The sequence below is a fragment of the Convolutriloba macropyga genome, chromosome 6 (genome assembly GCF_964194025.1).
Source record: "Convolutriloba macropyga chromosome 6, txConMacr16.3, whole genome shotgun sequence".
Lineage (NCBI taxonomy): Eukaryota > Metazoa > Xenacoelomorpha > Acoela > Convolutidae > Convolutriloba > Convolutriloba macropyga.
In genome coordinates, this window is record NC_134473.1 from 19,841,663 (window position 1) to 19,867,516 (window position 25,854).

Below are 25,854 nucleotides of genomic sequence, written 5' to 3' on the forward strand. Positions count from 1 at the left end.
TCGAAAAAATAACTCGAAATCCTTAATAGTTTTACTAATTTTTGGTGCTAAAATCCTAACTTATAAAACAATAAAAGCCCGTTTTAGTATGCTACTGGGCAGCTAACCATATATACAGTCCAAAATGTTAATGAATTGACTTGTCTTTCAACTCTAAGTATATGAAGCATAAGTGGAAAACTTTTGCTGATTTCACGGTGTTTTCCCCCTTTCTTCTTTTTTCGTCCCGTTAACCCAATAAGTACTCAACCGATGCACACTTTGCCCCCAGATGAGCTCCAACATTGCTTATTTGAATAGTTTTCTCAACTCAGCCTTGCAGTATTATATTTACGAGTTACCATTATTGTTAATTCTATTCATCCTATCTCACTTAGAAAAAGCTTGAAAAAGTTAAAACGCTTCACTTAATAGGTGATTAATAAACTCATTGAGTATAGTGCTCATTGCTGACCACCGTCTCTGTCAACACGCTGACAGTTTTAGCCTAATTGTTGTGATAAACTTATTAAATAGTTTCAGAGAACGAACATGACTACTTCTCAGAGTGAAGACGCACAACACATAACTATTTCACCGAGTAAAGACGCACAAAAGATGCCAGATCTAAGATACCACGATCAAACACCTCTCGCAAAAGCAGACAACAAGCGTCTATGTAGTGCATTGAGCCCGGAAGACAATGAAAGTGACCTTACTAAAACGGTTCAAGAAGCAATTCAAGCAGCAGTAGCTTCGTCAATGCCCGATATTATCAAAACTATTCAAGATCAACTGACTACGAAAATCAAAGACGCCGTTGATGAGAGCCTTAAAAGTTTGAGAGAAGACATCACGAGGGAATTTAAAGAAACAGTTTTTTACGCCGAAGAAAGAAGTGACCTGAAAGCTAAATGTGAAAGTGAAATGCTGGAATCGTACAACAGACGAGAGAATGTGCGAATAATTGGTATGCCTGAAAGTTCTGCAGATGTTATGGACAGAGTTATTGATCTTACTAGTTTACTTGATGCTGAGGTTAGTGCAAACGATATCTCTATTGCTCATCCAGTCCCGACTAAGAAGCCAGGTCCACGTCCTCTGATTGTTCGTTTCTCCCGGAGAGTTGCGAAGGTAAATTTATTAAGAAACAAGAAAAATCTGGAAAATTTCGACAAACTGAAGAACGTTCGAATTTTTGAAGACATGACTGCGCCTAGACTGAAGTTTTTTAATTTAATGAAGAGTGACAACAACATCGAGAAAGTTTGGTCAAGAGAAGGAACATTACACTACGTCAAAGCTGGAGGTGACAATAGAGTTTATAAAATCAATTCCCTATATGATGGTGGTCAAGTGTTGGGATACGACTTTTATACTGTACAGAGCTGCTTTAAAGATACTCGAGTTTTTATCAGAAAAAGTCAAGAATCTGGATCCTAATCTCTTTCTCCCACCTAGTGCTATTATACCAACTACTATGTCTATATTAACTGTGAATGTTCGGTCGTTAAAAAAACATCTTAATGATTTGGAAGCACTTGTTCATAGTCTTGAGTCTCCACCAAATGTAATATGTCTCACCGAAACTTGGTTAACTGATAACGATGACATCGATTCCTTATTGGTTCCTGGCTATAAGAATTATGCAATTAAGAATAGAAACACACATGGCGGAGGTGTGATGATACAAATTCAGGATTCCATGTCCTTGTTAGAAACACACTCAACAGATATGGAAGAGACCCTTCTTGTCTCATTAGAGTATAAAAAGTACAGCTTTAAATTGGCTACTGTCTACAATCCACCAAGAACAAATAAACTAAAATTCGTCGAAAAATTGGATAATTTTTTGAATGAGTTAACGTCCCTAAATTGCCCTACCGTTATAACTGGTGATTTTAACATTGACATTCATGTAAAGAACCAATTACAATCTAATTATTTATGTACGATATCTTCTAATGATTTTGAGCTTGCCAATCTGGAAACTACCAGGGAAACTTCTAACTCCGCAACTTGTCTAGACCACTTTATATATCAAAATTTGGCCAGCCCTGATTTTATTGTACTAACTCATGAAAACTTCTCGGATCATTATCCTATCCTAATGAAGTGGCCAATTAATGTTGATGCTGAACAAAACTATCTGCCGTTTAGAGACATAAGCTTTATAAAAAATCAAGAGCAACTGTCGAACTACTTAATTGACTTAGACTGGAGCCTAAGGAATCGATGTCCTTTTTCAGATTCTGATAGTACCAATGAATTATTTACTAAATTCAACAACGTTTTCTTGGAAACCACTAACAAGTATGCTCCTCTGAAATGCTTGACCGATAAAAAGTCTAAGGTACCGAAGTGGTTTACCAACTCACTTAAAAACTTGCGCTTCAAAAAAAATAAAGCACATCGAAACATGAAACAAAATCCGCTAAATAATGAGGCAGCGACAAAATTCAAATTATTACGCAACAAGGTTGAAACATGTGTCAAAAAAGCTAAAAAAGATTATTATAGACAAAAATTTGAATCATGTATGGGAGACTCAAGGCAAACATATAAGTTAATCAATGATATAAAAGGAACTAATAGCAAAAGTTCGCAAGTACCGGCGCTAAACTCATGTAGTAAACGTTGCAGTGATTCCAGCAGCGCTGACATTGCTGAGCAGTTTAACACATTCTTCACTAATGTTGGTCCGAAGTTGAAAGAAAAAATCAAACATGTTCCTTTACCTGAGATGAACGAAGTTAACCACTCCATGTATCTAAAACCAATAACCATTGACGAGGTAAGAGAAATCATTGAAAATCTAGACAATAAATTTTCATCCGGTGATGATGATATCTCTAATGTCATAGTAAAGTTATCATCAAATATCACGATTCCATACCTAACTCAGGTAATCAATAAATCATTTGAAGAAGGAATGTTTCCCGATGATCTGAAAAAGGCTAAAGTAATTCCCCTTCACAAGGATGGATCAAAACTAGATGAAAATAACTACAGACCAATTTCTCTTCTAATTGTTTGGAGTAAAATTATAGAACGTGCTTTGTTCATTCGCATATATGCCTACATGGAATATCATAATTTGCTTTTCAATAAGCAATTTGGGTTTCGTGCTAAACACAGTACAATTGACGCTCTTGTTGAATTAGTCGAAAAAATAAGATTGAATTGCCAAAATGTAAAAGCTATCAGTTTCTTTCTTGATCTTAAAAAAGCTTTTGATACCATTGAGCACGATATCTTATTAAAAAAGATCGAAAACACTGGTATAAGGGGCCCAGCTTTAACTTGGATAACATCATACTTAAATGGGAGACAGCAGCGGGTTATTGTTAATGGGGCCTGTTCATCGTGGAATTCCATTGTTTGTGGGGTTCCACAAGGCTCAATTTTGGGTCCGTTATTGTTCCTCATTTATATCAATGATCTGCCAACAGTTTGCAAATCTCTTGATGTTATTTTATTTGCGGATGATACAAACCTCACCGCAATCAATAAAGACAATAATTCAGTGCAGGAAGATCTGCAGAACATCAATAATTGTTTGATTGCTAATAAGTTAATACTAAATATGGAAAAAACCGTACAAATGAATATAGGGAACAAAAATAGTGCTTCCAAATCAGTGTTTAAGTTTGATGATGTTTTAATTGAAGTTGGAAATCTTTGTAAGTATCTCGGAATCTTGTTAGATAGTAAGTTAAGCTTTCAATCACATATAGAATATATTAAGAAAAGACTCTCAAAACAGTGTGGTATTATATGTAAGCTGCGTCACTATGTACCCCGAAAACAGTTAATTGATTACTACCGAAGCAATGTTAACCCAATAATTCAATACGGTATTTTGGTATATGGCTGTTGCAGTTATTCGTCGCTTTTACCTATCTACAATCTGCAGAAAAAAATTTTAAAATTCATTTTTTCAGGAAATTGTCAGGTAGTTCCAGGGACATTTTTATCTCTAATAAATTGCTAACAGTATTCGAGTTTCATTTATATGAGCTGCTGAAATTTGTCCTGAAATCATTGAAAAAGATGCATAGCGAAACTTATCTAAATGAACTCTTTGAATATGAGCATAGTACCAGAAACACTAGAAGGTCTACCAAAAATTACCTAAAAATTCCCTCCTTTAAAAAGCAGTTTGAGCGATCCTCTATTTCATATCGTTGTGCAAGGTTATTTAACATACTGAGAAAGAATGAAGTTCTAGCACAAAATATTGAAGACGAAAATTGGCCAAAAATATCGCTATTTTATCATAAATTCAAAGAAAGTTACTTGCTGAATAATGAGGAGCTAGTATCCTATATTTTTAAATAATTTTTTTTCTCTTTTCTTTTCCATGAACTCCAGTCAAAAATTGTTACGGCACTTACTTCGTAAGTGCCGAGGTTTCAAAAATGGTATTATTTTTGCAAATGGTATTATGTATATATATACATTCATATATTATATATATATATATATATATATATATATATAAATAATATATATATATATATATATATATATATATATATATATATAGATGCGGTATCAGTATCTACATGCCTGTGAGTCATCGCGTTTGGAGTCGGGATGAATAAGCCTCAAACAAATTAGAATATCGATATAAGTACGAGCCCAACTTTTGTTTGCCTTGAAGTCTCTTTCCCAATGCGTCTGTTCGTACGTAATTGTTGTATTGAAGGTCCGTCCTATCGTGAGAAACCTTCAAATATTGCTGATCAAATCTCTTGAGTAGCGCTTTTTCACTCCCGTTTAACGACAAAATTGCTAAAGAAAAGGTTTAGTGCTGTTTCATTTTCTAGAAAAGTGAAAAGTAATTAATCCCTGAAATGCCAAATTATTACAATTTAAGCAGTTGCTTACGAATAATTGTTCTCGGATCTCAAAGTTTTTGTGAAATATTAACAGTAAGTTTTTTATTGTAAATTTTACAATTTCCTTCTTAACTAAAGCTGATCATCTGGTGTAGTCGTATTCAAGAGGCACATCTTGCAACACTTCGGCTTTATCCATAGGAAACAGCTCTGATCTCAACGACATTATCTCTGGGAGGTTATCTATGTTCTGAAAATGTTGAAGATACTTCAAGGGAGGCGGAATGTTAAAGACTATATAATATGAAAAAATTTAAATCTAAATGAAAATTATTCAATGTATCACAATTGTAGACACGTGACAGTTGTGAACTGATTTTTGTCTTCTCAAACTCAGATTTCTCATTCTCAAAAAAACAAATTTGATTTTCAGTCTAATTTAACAACGAGAACGGACTGCAGGCCTACAGGAAGTTGACTATGATGTCAAGATCGAGCCGATACTTTTACCTGTTCAAAGGAAAACTTTTAATCACCGATTCAGATACAGAAAAGAAATGCTCGACTGGATATCAGGGCAAACGGACGTCAGAAATTTTTAATAAGCTGTGGATATTTGTTGTGATGTATTTAAGCGTGAGATGTGAAAGTTGCAACCCGCACTTTGTACGCGTTTAGTTTTGCTGTCTCGTCAGTATGTGATGTACAGTTTGGAACAAATCTCCAATGACTTTTTTGGTTCAAGGTTTATCGGTGGTGTAATCCGTCATTGATTTTATTCACTTCTAGGGTACTTTGGTTTCCATTAGTTTCGGTCTCTTCTTACACGGCAAAAAACTAACGTACACGACAATTTTATTCTGAAACGACAATACACACATGTTATTAAAGTGTGGTTGTTGCTTTGTTATAGGTATACGAAGCAATCGAGAATCGGGAGCTTGCTGAAAACAATTTCAGGGAAGCTCTAAAATTGGACGTGTTTTGCCATGAAGCGTTCCAGAGGTTAACCCAACATCATCTGTTAACAGGAGTGAGTCACTTTGTCAATCAAATGCTTGCGTTCACTTGAATTGGTTATTTAAAGCATTATCTGTTTTCTGAAAACTCGAATTCCTTATTAACCAGAGTGATATTAACAGGAGTTAATTGACAATAACTGGAGTTAATTGATAATTATTAACTATAATTTTAACAGTAGTTAATTGATAGCTGAAATGCCAAGTAGATTATGAAATCAGTTTTTTTAAAAAATAATATGGGCAGGTTTAGAGACCCGCTCCCCACTTCTGCCCTTCCTCGCTTTTGCCGTCTTTTTCTTGCTCTAGCCAAGTGAAGCTAGTGTAAATGAGCTAAAGCTAGCAATTATCCAAGGCAACGTCTCGCCAGTGGTATGAGATAAATTAGTCCAACTTAAGTTGATAATGATTGTTTTTGTTCGTCGGTAAATTTTTTTCAATAAAGATGGCGTCAAGTCTTAATGATATGCTGCCAAAACTTTTGTCTGTTGTTAATTGCTCTCAAACGAAGTTTGTTACAATGATTAATAGCCGCCCTCATCTTCTCAGCCGGCTATCATAGCGCTCCTATTTTTTTACAATTCAAAGAATTTGAATTGTATTGGGGCGCTGTCTTTTTTTTAAGATCTGTTCACACATTTTCATGATTTTTGAAGTCAAATTGGAGTAGTGATTTTGGTCACGCCGAAACAGGAAGTGGAGCGAAAAAGCGAGTGGTTTTGCGGCGTGAAATTTTTCGCTCTAAATTTAAAGTAGAGTGAAAGAACGGTGTTTGAACAGAAATTCGCCTTCTCGCTAGTGGTTTTTTGTTCACATGCTTCAATTTCACTTTGATTTTTACAGTTTTTTCGATTTTTTGGATCGGATTTTTTTCGAAATGGTTTTCCCTATCCATTCGTAGTCCGTTCTTGGTCTAGTTTTCTGTTTAGTCCATGAAAATTCTTTGAATTCTGTGTCAGGACTTGTCCTGCTATGTTTTTTTACTTCGTCGAATAAAAAAATGTTTCGCTTTACCGCTTTTTCAACATTTTGCGTGATATCTTTTTGACTTCTCTAGGCTAGTTTCTCTCTTCTCTCATTCTGCTAAAAGTGATTTTGCACATCAGTTGCTCAGCAAAGCAATTCAAAATGAACAGAGTCAGTATAAAAAATTGAAGTCAGAAGTAGAAACGTGATAAACCCATAAATCCCAATTTTAGATGCCCGCTATTTGAACGTCGTTCCTAAAAGTCTTAGTTACCATCTCTAATACTTATTGGTATTGATATTAGCCCCTGTAGCCTCTCTCTAAGAAACAGAAGTACGTTATGTTCAACTACGAAATGCCATCAAAATAAATCGTCGACTTAAAAAATGTTTTTGTATAAAAATCTTTTTTTTTCAATATCTTCTATTCTTTCAATCCCAATCATGCTTATTGGAATCAACGGCGGCTGTTTTCCGGCAATCTGCCGGGTATGTTTTTAGTCCTGTTGGTTTTTTAATGCGATTTTTTGCTTGACCGATTTTTCGTCCTGAAAAATGGGATAAACAGGTAGCGCCCAGCGAGCTTTAAGTTCTCTTAGAGCCTTTCCACTCACTAGTTTCCACGTATGCGATTCACGGAAACTGTTACTTGGAGACTCATTATTATTATGGTGTGAAGGGCAGTTCTTAGAGGTAGATGAAGCCAACTGCTCTCAGGTTGTTTAAGAGTAATTCGCCCGACCTTAGATGGTTGTTTTGGTCTTTATTTATAGGTGTTACTTTTTTTTGCTCACTATGGCTATACACAAGAAATTTTTTTCCCAGTGTTAATTATTTAATATTTTTCAATGTTTTTCCTTATGACGTTACAGGTAACAGTTTTATAAAATTATATTATGTAGTTTGTTGTGGTCTTATTTTCTAAAATTGTTTTTGTTATATTTTTTTAGTTTTGCTGTGACTGCTTTGATGCAAAGGACGCACGTATTTTGATGATACTGTTCATTAGTGCCCTGTTTCTGTTAGTTTTGTGCTCGGTAAGATTGACTAAATTAATGTAGTTACACTAAAAATTCTTTTCAAGTTCGGATTTTTTTAATTCTGTTCTTTTTACGTGAAATTGTTTTTTGCCAATTAAATCAGAACTCAGTTTTACAAACACTCCTTTTTAGCTTGTTTGGGCAGATGCGAGCCTTGATGTAGTTACCGAAACTGATCCGGAAATAGTTTGTTTTTTGGCTGGAGCTCGTATCTGAAGAAGTCATTTGTTGCACTCAATAGCGGTGAGTTTTTATCTGAATTGCATGATTAATTTTTGATCACAAATGGTTCACTTGACTATCTTAATGTTGAGGTCGTTTGAGTTTACTATAGACGCTTCCATGGTCAATGAAGGATTTCTGTGCAAAGCCGAAGATTTTCATATAACGATGCTTTGCGAATTGAAATGAGTTTCCATTTTTCGGCAACTCGAATCAACTAAGCTCCCTGTTTCTATATTCTACGGCTGGTAAATCTGTTTCTCAGCTATTTCGGTTGTGTGAAAGAAATACTTGTTTGTTTGTTTTCATTTGACTACATGCTTTTTTCGTTCACAATGAGAAGTGTGCTTGACATCAATTAAATTTTTCCCAATTGTGCTAAGCTAACAGTTTCCTCTTCGAAGCGGCGTAGAACTATTTCTCATTTTCAGTTATTTTGTTTCGTAAAGTGTTAGTGAAAGGAGATCAATAACATCAGACTGAACATCAGATTTCATGTGAGAGAAAGTCAAGAATCCTTTTTCAAAGAACGTTCCAATTAATTTCATGGGTAAAGACATTGTGGTTTTTGTATATTTTAGCAAGAAGAGGAGGAGTTATTCACGAGCCTACAGTTCAATGAGCACTGCCCGAATGAAGACTGTGTGAAAGTGGTCAAGTTTCTTTATGAGAACAATCTGAAGAAGTATCACAAGGTGTCTCGACCTGTATCCTCCATCGCTGCTTCTCTCTCACCCCAAATTTCACAAGCTTTGAGTGAGTCAAATTCGTTATATAAGAAGGGCATCTAATGCAGCGATTTTAATCTACTCAGTTTATCTAATCAAATTGATCTCGGAGTTCATTGAATTCCTGATCCTCTCGTTATTTTGACTGCTGGGTGCGTCATTGGGTTGATTTGATTTCTTAAGGTCAATCTACTTTTTAATTGCTCTCTTATAAAGGTTGTAGCAGTTATGTTAGTCCTTCTGGAGTTTTTACAATTTTTCGTACTGTCGACTTTTCGTTTGATCGTTTTTTTGTCTGACCAGTTAAATTTTTTTCCGCAAAAACGGGATAGAAAGATAAAGCCGGGAGGGCATTAAGCCTTTAGGGCTCACTAGTCTCTAATTATGCGTTTCATCGAAGCTATTTAAGAGACTTAATTTCATGGTGTTAAGGGTGGTTTTTAAAGTTTGGCCCTGCTCCCGCTTCCCCCCCCCCCCTCTATTAAGCTGAAGCTAGCTTCCCCCAAGCCGCAGCTATCTACTGATAAAACGACGCTAGTTGGTTATGTTTGGTGTATGACTTCATTTATACATAATATGAATAGTTCTGTGCGCTCTTATATGTGCAAATGCCCACCCATTGTTGAAGAGCTGATGTTTGTTTGATGTCAATAGAAAATTTTTCTATTCTTAAGTTGTCTTCTTTCCCAAAATGCATCTTTAGTTCTATAAACTATCTTATGTCTCGTAAAGCCTGGTAGGCAAGGGAAATTGTGATTAGTTGCTCTCGAACGAAATTAAGTTGATAGCAATTATTTGCGTCTTGTTGGTTTTTTATGCAGTTTTTCACTTGATCGATTTTTCGTCTGATAATTGTAATGTGTCCTCAAAAACGGAATAAACTGACAAAACCCGAGGGTATTAAGTCCCTCAGCAGCTTTATCAGAGCTTAAATTGTAGCTACAGTTCACCGAGCTGCTAAGGAAATAGCAAGGAGCTGCTGAAGAATAGTAATCTATGCTATGGAGGCAATCTTAGATGAGACTCGCACTTTTACCGCGACCCAGGTAATCATACTTTCTTAGTCTTGAACACTCGAGCGAAAGACTATATACAGAAAGCTACGTTCCCAGCGGTAACTGGGGCGCCCGAACCAGCCGCATCGGGTAGCAATGCCAAGTCGGTCAATTACTCCAAATCTCATTTCAATCTAGCCACATGGAACACTCGCACCCTGTTACCACCCGAAAGCCTGGCATTACTGGCTTCAAAATTAAAGTCTCTCAACATCCACGTGACCTGCATAGAAGAAACCCGATTTCAAGGATCACCCTCCATCCCAATCAACGATGTGAACGACTGCCCATCCTACAAGCGGTACTGCTCAGGATACGATCATAAGCAAGGCCTACACGGTGTCGGCATAGATGTCGAAACGAAATTCGCCTCCCACGTCATGGAATGGATTCCCATGGGACCTCGCCTCTGCTACATCCGTATCCAGGCAAAGCCAACCCCGCTGTCAATTATCTGCTGTTATGCCCCAACTGAAGACAAAGCAAATGACATCAACGATGAGTTCTTTAAGGAACTCTCAAAGCTGATGGGTTGCATTCCCAAAAAGGACGTAATTATTGTCGCAGGAGACTTCAATGCAAAGATTGGAGAAAGACTGTCCTCCGAATCGGCAAACATTGGAAGGTTTGCCACTGGCGATCGAAACAATAATGGCGGCCAACTCATCAGCTTCGCAATGAGCAATAATCTTGTGGTATCAAACACGACGTTCCAAAAACCTGCTCAGACCCTACCAACTTGGATATCCAACGATGGGATCACCAGAAACCAGATAGATTTCATCCTGATATCACGAAGATTGCGATCCGTCGGCCAGAAGAACTGCCTTTTTCAATCGGACCACAAAATGCTCAAAGCCAAGATGAAAGTCAAACTGAAAGTATACACAAAGACTCCAAAATGCTTCCGACAGGACGTCAATGCGCTCAGAACTCCGAAAGTAGCCGAAAGCTTTCGAAAGGAGCTAGCCCTCAAACTGGAGAAGCTGCCAAGCGGAAGCGATGTAAATTGCTGCTGGAATGGAATCAAAGAAGCATTGGCGACGTCCGCGGAAAAGTGTATACCGAAGAAGAAGCCCATCCGGAACCCTTGGATCTCGCGCACAACCCTGGAATTGATTGCGAAGCGTAACAGAGCTCGGACCACCAAATCCAAGAAAAATATTTCCAGAGAGATCAAGCGGCAAGTCAGGATAGATAAAAACCGCTTCTACGAATCCACCACTGATGATATAATTACCGCAGAGGAACATGGCAACACCAGATGTACAATGTGGTAAGGAAAGTAACCGGCACCAAAGATCCCAGCATCGACACAGTTAAAGATGAAAATGGAAAATTTATTGCTGACACAAATGAGAAGACCAATCAATGGGTGGAACACTTCTAAAACTTGTTAAATCGACCAACAGCGAACACAGCCTCCCTCAACATCAGCAGTCAATTCCTTGCACAAGCTGGTACCAATCCACCTAGTCCCGAAGAAATCATGCTAGCAATAGCCAAGCTGAAAACCAACAAAGCCGCGGGTGACGACAATCTTCCACCCGAGCTCTTCATATATGGCTTGCATGAACTGCTCCCCCACTTCCAACACCTCCTGATTTCTATCTGGAACAACGAGAAGATTCCAGATCACTGGAAGACAGCCGTGATTGTCCCAATTCACAAAAAGGGAGATAAGGCGAATTGTGTTAATTATCGTGGCATTTCCCTTCTTAACATCGCTTTTAAAATTTTAGAGGCAATTCTGAAAAACAAGATCGAACCTGCCTACGAATCAGTCGCCCGCAAGAATCAAGCGGGCTTCAAGGCGAAGCGCGGCTGCCGCGACCAAATCTTTGCAATCATGCAAATAGTTGAGCAAAGATACGAGTTCGACCGGCAGACCGTATTAGTCTTCATTGACTTCAAAGCTGCATTCGACAGCGTCAATCGTGAGACCAACTGGCGCATCCTCGAAAGTCACGGACTCCCGCCTAAGCTCATTCAGGTACTTCGAGCAATGTACACAGAAACCTTCAGCACAGTAAGAGTGTACAATTCACTATCGAAACCTTTCGCGATCGTCTCTGGAGTTAGACAAGGCTCGATACTTGCGCTTTTCTTATTTAACCTTGTTATCGACTGGGCAATGCATGAAGCCACCGAAAAGCAGCTCCTCGGCATCGCTCTCGACGATATGATAATAACTGATCTTGACTTCGCCGATGATATCTGCCTACTAGACAACATAGCCGATGCGCAGACAGTTCGCGATCTAGTTACAAAGGCTGCTGCAAAAGGTGGGCTTGAAATAAACTTCTCCAAGACCAAGTTCTGCTCAGCTTGCCCCGAGGACCAAATGACCTGTAACGGAAAACCGATTGAAAAAGCCGATTCCTTCACTTACCTGGGCAGCAACCTCCAACTTGATGGTGATGTATCCCACGAAATCCGAACTTGTCTTGGCAAGGCGACAGGCCGCCTTAAACAGCTTGACATGCTTTGGAAACAAAGATCAATTTCAACGAGAATCAAAGCTAAAGTCTACAAAGCATGTGTCCAAAGCGTACTGCTGTACGGATGTGAATCCTGTCCCGTAAAGATCTCTGACACTCACCGCCTCGATTCCTTCCACCGAAGAAGCTTCACCAAACTCGGTGTAGCAGCGGAAGACATCAGTACCACCATACAAAAGCGAAGGCTGACATGGTTGGGACACACTTTACGCATGGATCCAGACATGATACCGAACGGTAGCCTCGAATTTGAGAAAGCTGACAATTGGACGCGACCCCCCGGAGGAACGAAGGATACATGGAGGCGCTTAGTGAAGAAAGAGCTCCAACCCTTCCTGAAACCCCTCAAAATGACTCACAAGAAATGGGAGTCTTGCTGGTTCGATATTGCCAAGCAGACCGCACAGAATCGGCGTCAGTGGAGAGCCATCGTGAGAGACGTTCATATGGCGGGCAGTGGGCAGTAATGCTCGTAATGCCTACAAGAGACAAGAGAGTCTTGAACCACTAGTTACTGCGAAAGCAAATCCACGCCGACATTAGTCGGATAAGTTAATGACCTGCGTCAGTGATAGCTTAGTGGAGCTATTATGTGCCTTTTCGTGGTTTTTGCAATTCAAAAAATTTATGCTATCAGGGCGGTGTCTTTCTGTTTGCACGTTTTCGTGATTGAAGTTAAATTAGAGAATGGATTTTGGTTACACCGAAACAGGAAGTAGGTTGAAAAGTAGTTTTGCGGCGTAAAATTTTTTGCTCCTATCTTAAAGTAAAGTGAGAAAACGGTGTATGAAAAAAAATGCTCTCTCAATAGTGGTTTATTATTCAAATGCGGCATTTCCACTTCGATGTTTAATGGTTTTTTGATAGGATTGTTTTAATGGTTTTCACAATCCATTCATAGTCCATTCTGGGTGTAGTTCTTTTTTACGTAATTGAAAACTTTTTGAATTGTAGGTCAGGACCTTTCTTGGTGTTTTTCGTCTGCAAGATATTTGCTGCAGCCATATGGCGTCACAATTTCTTAAAACCTACTTTTTGTTCCTTCAATTCAGGCAATTTTGACTGAATTGCGTGCGTGACGTCACTTTTTGCACGTATTAGCGCATCTATTTTGTTATTTTTGAAGATTAACTGTTTGGTCGCGCATGACATTCCTCTCAAAATTACTTTTCCGCTCTTAAATTGAGTTTGCCCACTTCAGTTGAAGAAGATAACGTCATTTCAGTATATGCCACTTTACATGAACGTTATTTGAGGGCAGCTAATAGAAACAACACAAAGTTACACAAATTTTTGTGGCCAAAAGTGACGTCTCAGCAGCAAAAAACTGAAATTTCTGATCTTCCGTCTTATTAATAGCCGCGAGGCGATATCTGGGGCTATTATTGGTCTTCTCCTGTTTTCGTTAATTTTGTCGTCAACATTTTCTTTTCATTCGTTCATGTACTTTTAACTAAATTGCGTCATTATTTACTCTTAGTGGTGTGAGTTTTGTGTTCATTCGCGCGATCAAGTGTTTTGTCAAACGTGACTTAAACACCCTCGAAAATGACTTCGTCACTCTGATATAGATTTTTTTGCTATAATTCACAGGGATGAGGTCTAATAAATGTGTGTTACTCTAATTGAAGGTTATTTAACAGCTAATAGAAGCATCAATAAGTAAATCAGGTTCCTATTAAATTTTTAATTTATCAATATTGAATAAAAAGAAGTTACTTCTTTGGTATAATTTTTTAAATATGTTTTTGAAACGTCTGGTCTACAAAGCTATTGCATTTTTTTTCTGGCAATCTGTCAACTATGTTTTTTTATTTTCTTCAGACTGCAGGTCTACAAATCTATCGCAGCTGTTTTCTGGTAATATGTCAGCCGTGTTTCATTAATTGCTTTCGAACGAAGTTTGAAGCGGTTTTTGTAAACGTGTTGGTCTTTTTTATGCAAAATTTTCACGACCTTTTTTGTGTGATTTTGATTCTTCTCACTCGGAAGTTTGCTGCTATTATAAAAGTAATTGTAACTGGTTGTAGCTCAGTGGTTAAGTTGTGTAACTGCTATCCTGGAGGTCGCGGGTGCGAACGCCTATCAGGGCCCCAAAAATTTCTAAGCTACACCCCTAAAATAACTTGAGCCCCGACGCGAGCAATTCATCCGACGTTAATTGATTTATGTTTAATTTATTACCCGGGAGGTCATAGCAAGACTGTTATTGATATCATTGTAGTTTTTTACAATTGAAGAATTTGAATTGATTTTATTGGCCGGTAATTTTCACTCCGGTAAAGTTTCTTTTTCTTGCGAAGTGATATGTTTGTTGCTTTCTATTTTTCCCCGCAAGTTAGCCGTCTTTTTTCCTAAATAGTTTTCAGAGACTACTCTTTGTCAGGTTTCTTGTTTGGTCGGTCAGTGAAAACTCTTTGAATTGTTTGCAAGACTTGTCCTGCTATGTATTCGTATAATCGCTCTATGGAGGATTCTCAAATTTTGCGTCAGGATTTCTGCATTTTTTGTTTTCAGTGATGTTTTTTGCTATATTCAGTTTTGGTGACACCAGTTTAATTTGTGTTCATGATGACTTTTTTAACTCTTTTGCCTCAACTGCTAGGTCAATTGCGTGAAAGTTTCTGGATTTAAGTCTCTGTAAAAGGACATGCGCTCACCTGATGAAGTTTACATTTTAAAAACCGACCAATTGAACGTCAATAGAGCGCACCTAGACAGTGCCTCAAACTTTAATACTACTTGCGTGTTTGGGTTATTCTATCGCGGTTATTTGCCGCCGATCTGCCGGCTATGTTTTATCATTGAAGTATAAGGTTTTCAAACTAGTTTTGGTAAAACTGGTGAAATATCTATTCTCTTTTAGTGAAGAATAACGAAGTGAGTAACAGTTTGGCAGAGCGACTGTTCTTCAACAACAAATTCTACCAGTGTTACACAATCACCAAATCAATTCTGAAGTCAGAGCCCTTCTTCAAACCATCACTCCTGCTACATATTAGTGTTTTAGGTTACTCTTTACTTCTCTTTTAATGGTATTTCATAACAATAATATCATATGTATTTGTATGTTGTCCCGCTTTTTCACCTTTAAAACTGGTGCGCTGTCTTTTTTTAAAGATCTGTTCACACATTTTCATGATTTTTGAAGTCAAATTGGAGTAGTGATTTTGGTCACGCCGAAACCGGAAGTGGCGCGAAAAAGCGAGTGGTTTTGCGGCGTGAAGTTTTTCTGCTCTAAATTTAAAGTGGAGTGAGAAAACTTTGAACAAAAATTCGCTTTCTCGCTAGTGGTTTTTTGTTCACATGCGGCAATTTCACTTTAATTTTTACTGTTTTTTTTTTTTCATTTTTTTATAGGATTTTTTTCTAAATGGTTTTCCCAAGCCATTCATAGTCCGTTCTAGGTCTAGTTTTCTGTTTAGTCAATGAAAATTATTTTAAATTTACGTCAGGACTTGTCCTGCTATGTTCTTTACTTCGTCGAACTTTTTTTTTCGCTTGACCCATTTTGCCGCTTTTTCGACATTTTGCGTGAAATGTTTTTGACTTCTCTAGGCTAGTTTCACTCTTCTGTCATTCTGCTCAAAGTCTTTTTAAACCGCAGCTGCTCAGCAAAGCAATTCAAATTGACGAGAGTCGGTATAAAAAAATCAAAGTCAGAAATAGAAACGGGATGAACCCATAAGGCCCATTTCTAGATGCCCGGTACTTGAACTTTGTTCTCATAAGTTTTAGTTACTATCTATAATGCTTATTGGTATTGATACTAGACCCTCTAGCCTCTCACTGAGAGACAGGAGTATGTTGAATTACAAAATGACATCAAATAAAATCAAGTTTAAAATTTTTTTATCATTTTGTTGATATTTTCTTTTCTTTCAATCCCAACAGATTTATGGGAATCAACGGCGGCTATTTTCCGGCCATCTGCCGGGTATGTTTTAACTATCCCTATTTAACGTTTTTTTAACTGTCTCTTTTGTCTAGCAGTGTTTTTGAATAATTTTTTATTTAATTTTTAGTACATACAACAATTTGTAGAAAAAATATCATTTTTGTTCACGAAAATTGTCGGATGCTTTTCATTTGTTACAGAAATACTATTGTTGTTTCATTTTAGAATTCGGCGTTAACGAATTAGTGTATGAATCCAAAATTTATGCCAGTATTCTAGAAGAAAACGGAGTAAATCTAACTTCTCCAACTGTTTATCAAAATATTTAACCCAACTGTTTGTTTTGTTTCCCAAAAAGTGCAATAGGTTTTCTGTATTACGTGAGGTCCAAATTGCTAAAAGTAAGCTCAAATGAAACTGAAAACAGGGTTCAGAGACGTCTATAGAGATGAGTTCCTATAATTTCCTTTTCGTCTTTTTAAATAATGTTGTTAATTGCTCTCAAACGAAGTTTGTAGCAATTATTTTAGCCCTGTCGGTCTTTTTTATGATATTTTTCGCTTGACCAATTTTTCGTCTGACGCTTTTGACATTCTGTCCTCAAAAAGGGGATAACAGGTAGCGCCCAGTGGGCATTAAGTGCTCTTAGAGCCTTTCAGCTCTGCTTCTGCTCAAACTGTTTTGGAGACTTATAGTTATACTTATGGTGTGAAGGGCGGTTCTTAGAGGTTGAAGACACCCCCACTGGTGACCCACCCACTATTGTCCCCCACCCCCTGCGCTGTTGCCCCCACCCCACTGTTGCCCCAACCCCCCCTTCCATCAGCATCAGGTGGACCCCCCCCCCCCCCCCCGTTTGTAGCTACTGACAACCAACCGCTCGCAAAAAACTCGCAAATTTACACTATTTTTTATTTTCAAGCTTTTTAAAATGTTTTGACATTTTTTGATTTTTATCAGCCCTAGGTGTCTCCTTTAGGTTTTAATAATAGGTTACTGCATAGTTTCTAGTGGTAATGGAATGGTTCCAACTTTTTAACATCACAACAACAAACTTTTTTTGACAAAACAAGCAATTTCAAATTTTTTGACTTTTCCCCCTTATTCAGGTCTTTCCTGTCCCTGGGGCCAGAAAACGTCCTGAGGGGTTTGATAATAAGTTACTGACAAATTTTTATTGGTAATGAATTTTCAACTTTTTAATGTCACAAATTTTTGAAAAAACTTGCTTTTTTCAAATTTTTGAAAATGTTTCCCATTTTTTTAGGTTGTTTCAGCCTCAAGATACAAGGAACCTCCTCTGGGTTTTGAAAAAAGGTTAATGTATGTTTTCTACATTAATTGGAATGTCTTGTAGGGTTTTAACATCACGAATTTTAGCATTTTTTTTTTTACAAAACTTGCATTTTTTTCAATTTTTTTTACTTTATTTCTTGATTTATTTTCTTTATTTCGGCTTGTGGAGCCCCAAGGGTCAGAAGACCTCCGTTAGGATTTAATAATAAGTTACTGGAAAATTTTTGTTGGTCATGGATTAATTTTCAACTTTTTAATATCACAAGTTTTAGCAATTTTTTTTATAAAACATGCAATTTTTCGAAATTGCATGCAGGTTTGCAAGTTTTTGAATTTTTTGTCATTTTTTAATTCTCTCTAGCCTCAAGAGCCACTGATCTCACTTTAATAATATGTTACTGCATAGTTTATAGATGTAATGGAATGTTCTTAAGATTTTAATATCAAGAATTTCAGCAATTTTTTTTAAAAATATTCGAAGTTTTTTCATGTTTTTGAGTTTTTTCCGGCAGCAGAGGCCCTAGGACCTCTTCCAAGGTTTGATAGTAAGCTGCTGCATAGTTTCTAGAGTGAATGGGATGGTGATCAACTTTTCTATGACTCCAGTTTTTGTAATTTTTGGATAAAATTTAGAATTTCAAGTTTTTGGAAAATTCCTATGTTCCATGTTCTTATGTTCCATGTGTTCTTATGTTCCGTGTGTTCTTATGTTCCATAAGTTCCTAAGTTCCATGTGTTTGGATCTGTATGAGCCTGTTAAACTGTTTCAGGATTAAAACAGGGATACCAAATAGTCTCTTGAGACAAAGAAATGGTTCTTAAGATTTTAATATCTTGAATTTTAGCAAGATTTTGTTAAAATTAGCAATTTTTTCCGAAATTTTTACTATTTTGTCCTTTTCCGAGTTTAACGACTATTGCTGGCCAACAAAACTTTTTAAGTCTCGGCGATGGGTTACTGGACATAACTTTCGAGACAAAAGTCGTTGTGAATTTTTTTAATGCGAAGTTGAAAATTTTGATTTTGCCTTTATCAGTTTTTTTCTGTATGGTTTATTTACTAACAAGGCTAGAAAATTAGAAGTGGCAGAGTCGAATCCCATCATAGAAAAATTCGTGTCTCATTCTCTTTCTGTCGGTTAGGTTTCCTTTCCTTCTCTTTCTCGATCCCGTTTTATCTCTCCCTCTCACTCTCTCCCTCTTTGTTGATGCCGCACTTCAGCTGCTGTTTTGTGGCATAATGTTATCATCTGTGATCCTCATTAACAATGAGTTATGATAGAATTGTTTTTTATCATAATTGACCTAACAGTCACTTTTTAGGAAATCATCGTTAAATGGTCTCAAAAGCAATTTGTAGCAAATATATTAATCCTGTTTGTCTCGTTTATGCAATTTTTTGCTTAGTCGTTTTTTTGTCTGACCCATTTGACTTCTGTCTTCAAAAACGGAATAAAGAGGTGGCGCCCAGAGGTCACTAAACCTTGGCTAGCTGCTGACAAAGGCAACCGGTCGTTTGAGAGCAATTCGCCCGATGTGAGTCGGTTATGTTAGTGAGCTGTTTCTCTGATGTTAAGAAATCGATTCTCGGCTATCCGTTTATTCAATATATCCAATATTAATGAAGACAAATTCTAATTAACCAGATAACATCGTTATAAAGACTAATGATTATATCCAGAGTTAGGAGAAAAATAGTGAATATTTTTCAATTGCGTCTGAAATTTTCACTGTTTATTAGTAGTAGCAGTAAAAGACTTGAATTACCTTTAACAGGATGTACAGTAAAACAAATAATACAATAATCAGGTGCTGTACGCAAAATTTTAAAAAAAGCTACAATTAACTGTAAAAGTAAAGAGTTAAAGTTAATTTCAGTTTAAGAAGCCAATGAAATTCTCATTGTTTCAATCAGCTCAAACTAAAAATAAGAAAACTGTCGATAGAAATAAAGAGCTATGAATAAAAAAGCTTAAAAAATGGTGCGCAGAATTTCTTAAATTTTCCCCATTCGCAATTTTGTTTTGTTTGTAAATTTTTTTCTCTCGTTTGCATATCCGGTAAATATTGATTAATAATGTTGATTTAAGTTTTTGCAAAAGAGAGATTAATACAAAAAAAATTGTAGCTCTCTTTCGTCCAAGTTAATGGAAGTTTTTTTTCTTATGGTGAAGCTTCAAGTACAATTTCTATCCTCATTTTTTGAATTATTTTCTGAGTTTTTAGTTTCGCTGTCGTCCGGTATTCTGCGAGATGAGAAAATCTCACGAGTTCTGAGAATGCGCAATAGTACTGAATGCTACAAGAATCGATTTTACAATTGATAATAGTTCATGCGATGCTTTTCTTATTTATACTTTACATTTTTTTCCAATCGGAATTGAGTTCTATTTATAGAAAGGAACTGTTTGATAAGTTTTGTTTGAGTCTTAGTCTTCGTGCTCGCGAATAAAATTAACAGGCTTCTAAAAGCTGATCTACCAGCATTCGATGAACTGCTAGCCACCCTTAGTGTTAAAATGAATGAACGTAGAAACATGCTGTCATTTGGAGCAGAGCAAATAAATTAATAATGCAAAACCGTTTTTCAAAAAAGCAATTGACTGGTATAACGATTTACCTCTCGTAATGAGGCGGCATATCCCAAAAAGCGGGCTCTCAAAACTACAATAAAAACATTTCTGCATTGAGTTCATAAAAGACCCAACGGTTTGGGTATTTAACTATATTCTCAATTCTTTCAGGTTTAAACTTAATTTGACTTAGTTTTTGGGGCGTAATTTACTCTTCTAAGAAGTGTTAATCGTAGAATTAGCCTTCCTTTCACTTTTTTTCTCTCAACAATTTTAAGTGTACATTTAGCATTTTTTAGCATTTGTTTTTTACTCATCTTAAATTATATTGCTCTTAATTTTGCTCTTAATTTGCCAAGATCTTTTTTAAACATTGTAATTTCCTTAGAATTTTAAACCTCAGTACGTGCAGTTGATTCATTTATAATTCTTAACACTACATTACTCCATAACTATGTTCTTTTTTATAGTTCATACTCAAAAGAATTGAAAATATATTTTTTTCGATAATAAGTTACAAATACCAAAAATGAAAAAAAATCTTGCTTATCAGTGGCATTTTACTGGAAATACCTTAACATGTTTTCATGAACTGCTGCTTCTGTTTCAGTTGAATTGAGTAAAAGCAACGAGCTGTTCTCTTTGGCCCACAGTTTGATTGATTTTCACCCTGAAAGTGCAGTGTCATGGCTAGCAGTGGGCTGCTATTATTTCCTAATTGGGAAGCAAGACCCTGCAAGGCGGTTTTTAAGACGTGCAATATCCATTGACAATATGAATGGGCCTTGCTGGTTGGTAAATGCACACTCCTTTGCAGCTGAGAGCGAACATGACCAGGTAACTACGTCTTTTACTTCCATTGGATCTTCCATTGGATGAGAAGTGTTGGGCATGAATCTGACGATTTTTTTGTTCCGAAAATGCTTTTTTGTTTCACGAGTTGGACAATTGTGAGCAAACACTAACTTGTGTTCCTCCTTGTTATCATCATATATAATAGCTAAATTTTATATCTCAAAATGAGTTATCCGAATTTCGTGATATTCTGTAAAATACTGTCGTGCAATCTTATCCTGATTCCGAGTACAATTTTCAAAAAATAGGCGCAAAGTGCTGTTTGGGGCTCCGAAAGTTGCTGCTTAAACAGCAAAAAATAATAAGCATCTGCTAAGGGGTTCCGTATACTCTGAGGACAAATTTGTCATCAATTTCATGTATGTTAGTTAATTGGTCTCAAATAAATTTTGCTATTATTTTAGTCCTGCTGCTCTTCTTTGCAAGTTTTTGTCTGCAACGAGTTTTCGTGTTGAGATATGACCCCGAGGGCATTAAAGTACCCCCTCCCCTTCTCCCTCCCTCGCCAGCGAAGATAAACTCCATAAGCATAAGTTAGCAAATACGAAAGCCAACTCCTCGCGAGTCGCTTGAGAGCAATTCCCCCGACAATAGTTGTTATGTTAATGAATACTGAATAACTTGCTATGTGATATGTGATTTTAGGCGATGGCAGCTTATTTTACAGCTGCGAAATTGATGCGAGGCTTTCACTTACCGTCTCTCTACATTGGTTTGGAGTACACCGTCACCAACAACTTATCACTGGCTGAAAAGTTTACGAGAGAAGCTCTCCAAATTGCTCCTCAAGATCCCAACGTTTTACACGAACTGGGTGTCATTTTGTACATCAAGGGTGACTTAGATGCTGCTGAAAAGTATCTCCTGATGTCGATGGAGAAACTAGATGAGTTGCAAAGTGAGGTTCCATCTCAAAAATGGCAACCTTTACTTAATAATTTAGCTCACGTTTATCGTGCAACCGGAAAGTACGAAGAGGCTGTGCAATTACACGAACGTGCATTAAAACTAAATCCAAACAGTGCATCAACGTATTCTAGTCTTGGCTTAGTGCATTGCTACTTGTTCAACTGGAGTGAAGCTATTTCGTACTTCCACAGAGCCTTGTCACTAAGGCGAGAGGATGCGTTCACTGTGGCAATGTTGAAGTTAGCACTTGAGAAAGCTCTGGCTGCAGGCGATTGTACAAATGTGGTCGCAACTTTTGAGGCAGTCACTCTAAATGAACTACGGTATGGTTTTAAATCTTTTGATTTCAAAATCTCGAGACGCTTAGGTTTCTCTCAAGACTTGTTTCACCAAAAAAATCCCCGCAGAAAAAAAAGAACCCAGAAGCACATAACCAAATTTAGTCTGGAAATCGCACTATATCCTTATGGCCTCTAGGTAGTCTTGTACCTCTAGGGAGTTTGCTTACATATGCGCTCCAAACCTTGCTTGATTGTTGAACCTATTGTTTTGTAGGTCGACCAGCGCGAGAAAAGAAAAACACGAAGGTGATCTGAACAATATGGACTTTTCCTGCTTACAAGATAAGCTTCCACAAAGAGATGTGTTGATGGCAACTCGTAACAGATTGAGTGCCTCCTCATCCTTTTTCGCTCACCGACAATCGAGAGAATCTGCTTCTGCGAGCTTTGTGTCTACTGTCTCGAATAATGACGACGATTCACAAATACAGCCGAACTCAAGTTTAATGGACTTGGATGACTTTGCTTAGACTTAGTTGTTGAAATAAACAGCCGTAAACCTAGCGTTACTTTGAATTTGAGAAGTCATTTTTGATTCCTCGGGTCTACTTATTTGCCATAAAACCAGTAATTTTTCGTTGCACTTATAAAGGGTGGTAATTGAATGTTGATGTTTGTTACATTGATTTTACAAAATGAAGTGATAAATATAGTTTTCGAAAATTTAATTCTAGTTGAGATTTACAAGATCCGCAATATTCGCAAAATCCCTTTAAGAGTAAGATGGAGTTTTTTCATTGGTATAATTAATAGCCGCGTCAGAAATTCCAGGCGGCTATTTCTGCGCTCCTATTTTTTGCAATTCAAAGAATTTGAATTGTATTGGGGCGCTGTCTTTTAAAGATCTGTTCACACATTTTCATGATTTTTGAAGTCAAATTGGAGTAGTGATTTTGGTCACACCGAAACAGGAAATGGAGCAAAATTTTTTGCTCTAATTTTGAAGTAGAAAGTGGTGTTGTGAGAAAGCGGTGTTTGAACAAAAATTCGCTAATTGTTTTTTGTTCACATGCGGCAATTTTGCTTAGATTTTAACGGTTTTTTCGATTTTTTGGATCGGTTTGTTTTCTAAATGGTTTTCCCCATCAATTCATAGTTCATTCTAGGCCTAGTTTTTTGTTTGAACTAAATTTTCATTTCTTGCTATAGGGTTTTTGTTCACAGGCGTCATTTTGACATTGATTTTCTGTTTTTTTTTATTTTTTGATCTGATTTTTGAACTTCTTTCACGCATTGAATTACGCAATCTAGTGAATATGGCGAATGTCAAGAACCACATCAGAAGAAACTGGATAAACCGATAAAGCACGTTTATTAAGGCATAGTGCATTAGGGTATCAAACTTCCTTAGAGCGATTGCCTGATGACATTAGTATTAAGCTTAATAGCGTTAAGTTCAGACGCTGAATTGAGTATAGTTTTGTAATCTAACTGAAACTGCACACCGAATTAGAACTTTGTTTGAAACTTAGGAATTAATTCTCTAACGTTTTATCTCTTATTTTTAAGAGCCTCAAAATGATAGCTGAGGCTTCTATTGGCCTTCTCTTGGTTTTTTAAATTCAAAGAATTTGATTTGTATTGGGGCGGTGTATTTTTTTGAAGCTCTGTTCACACATTTTCATGATTTTTGAACTCAAATTGGAGTGGTGATTTTGGTCCCGCCGGAACAGATGATGGATGAAAAAGCAAGTGGTTTTGTGAGCTCAATTCAGCTCAAAATGTTTTGGAGACCTATACTTATGGTGTGAAGGGCGGTTCTTAGAGGTTGAAGACACCCCCACTGCTGACCCCCACCCTCTATTACCCCCACCCCCATAACACGCTGAAGCCCTTCCCCACCCCACTGTTGCCCACCACCTCCCCACCACCCCCCGATGCACATTCCGCCCCACGTGGCTACTTACGAACAACCGATCGCTAAAAACGCGAATTTTTTTACAATTCAAAGAATTTGAATTGTATTGGGCGCTGTGTTTTTTTTAAGATGTGTTCACACATTTTTCAATGAGTTAGATCTTTCAAAACGGGATAAACAGGTAAAGCCCAGCGGGCATTAAGTTTCATTAGAGGCCCAAAGTGGGCTTTAGTAGTACTTCAAGTGCTTATAATGGTGCAGTTGCTGGGATGGCCTTAATTTAAGGTTAAAAGGAGGTTTTGGTCTCAAAATGTTGCAATTTTTCGTGTTTTTTGTGATTTTTTTGAGTTTTTTGATTGATTAGTCCTAAGTTGAAGTTTTTAAAAGTTGATGAAGGCCTTTTGCGATTATTTGTTATGACCATTTTACTTGTTATGACCATTTTATCAGCTATATGGTTTGTTACTACAAAAACACGCAAAATAATACTAATTTTCGCAATTTTTTTTCAGGTTTTTTGAAAATTTTTGTCATTTTAGCCCAAGGTGTCAAGAAACCTCCACTAGAGTTTGATAAAGGATCTGATGATAGATAACTGCATAGTTTCTAGTGGTAATGGAATGGTTTTCAACTTTTTGCCTTCATGAGTTTTGGCATTTTTTGACAAAACTTTCATTTTCATATTTATTGTTATTGTTCAATTTACTTGAGTCCCAGGGGCCAGAAAACCTCATTTGGGGTTGGATAATAAGTTACCGAAATTTTTTTAGTTGCTATGGAATTGGTTGCAACTTTTGAATATCACAAATTTTAGCAATTTTTTTGGCAAAATTCGCATTTTTTTCAGGTTTTTGAAAATTTTCGTAATTATTTTCCGTTTTTCTAGCTTCAGGGACCAGGCAATCTCCTTTGAGGTTTGTTAATAGGGCACTGCATAGTTTCTAGTAACAATGGAATGGTTTTTAAAATTTTTTTCTCGAACTTTAGCATTTTTTAATAAAATCTGCAATTTTCCTAAAATTTTTGTCATTTTGGCAATTGAATGGCTTTCAACATTTTAATAGAACTTAATAGACTTTCTATTTCTTGAAGTTTGAAATTTTTTCTAATAGTTATTGCCTATCGATCTATGAGCCAATGATTTTTTTAAAGCGTGGAATGGGGTTACTGGATAGCCTCTAGAGACACAGAAATGATTCTGAAGATATTTATATCAAGATTTTCAGCAACCTTTCCTTATAATTTGCAATTGATTTCTTTTTTCGAGTTAATCGAACTTCAAGGGCCAATGAATATTTTTCAGGTCTTGCAGATATAATATTGGACCCATTTCAGAAACAAAAATTGTTTTCTAACATGTTTTTGTAATGGGTATTGTTAAAAGGAAAAATTTTGCCTTAGGTTTAAAAGCTTTTTAATAGAGCTTTAGCAATGAGTATATTTTTGTTTAGTTTTGATTCTTTTAATTTCTCAATATTTTGATGATTTTGTTTGTGTTTTGGCTGGCATTGTTCAGTTGCTCTGCTGGTCAGGTAGAGTACGTCTGAGTTTTTCATTCTTTTCTTTGAATTGTATTTCAGGACTTGTCCTGATATGTTTCTTTTATACTAATTTTACACATTTTTTTTTCAAGGTTTTGTCATTTTTTCGAAATTTTTGGCCCCAGGTGTCAAGGGACCTCCTCTATGGTTTTATAATAGGTTACTTCATAGGTTATAATGGGTTACATAGTTTCTAGTGGTAGTGGAATGGTTTCAGCATTTTATTATC

The 25,854-nt window shown here is 36.7% G+C and overlaps 2 protein-coding genes across 2 annotated transcripts in view; both read left to right on the plus strand.

Annotated features, from left to right (window-relative positions):
* LOC142341555 (cell division cycle protein 16 homolog) overlaps nt 1–22,894 on the plus strand; it is a 32,397-nt gene extending 9,503 nt beyond the window's left edge. Inside the window, exons 3-8 of the mRNA XM_075392580.1 lie at nt 5,737–5,856; nt 8,652–8,826; nt 15,221–15,364; nt 20,732–20,958; nt 21,622–22,208; nt 22,441–22,894. Of these exons, the coding sequence (XP_075248695.1) occupies nt 5,737–5,856; nt 8,652–8,826; nt 15,221–15,364; nt 20,732–20,958; nt 21,622–22,208; nt 22,441–22,696 (1,509 nt within the window). The 3' untranslated portion in view covers nt 22,697–22,894. The remainder of the gene's footprint in view (nt 1–5,736; nt 5,857–8,651; nt 8,827–15,220; nt 15,365–20,731; nt 20,959–21,621; nt 22,209–22,440) is intronic.
* The window catches only part of LOC142341558 (late histone H2A.1-like), a 305,796-nt gene continuing 280,427 nt past the window's right edge, over nt 486–25,854 (plus strand). Inside the window, exon 1 of the mRNA XM_075392585.1 lies at nt 486–514. The gene's annotated coding sequence lies outside the window, so the exon portion shown is untranslated. The remainder of the gene's footprint in view (nt 515–25,854) is intronic.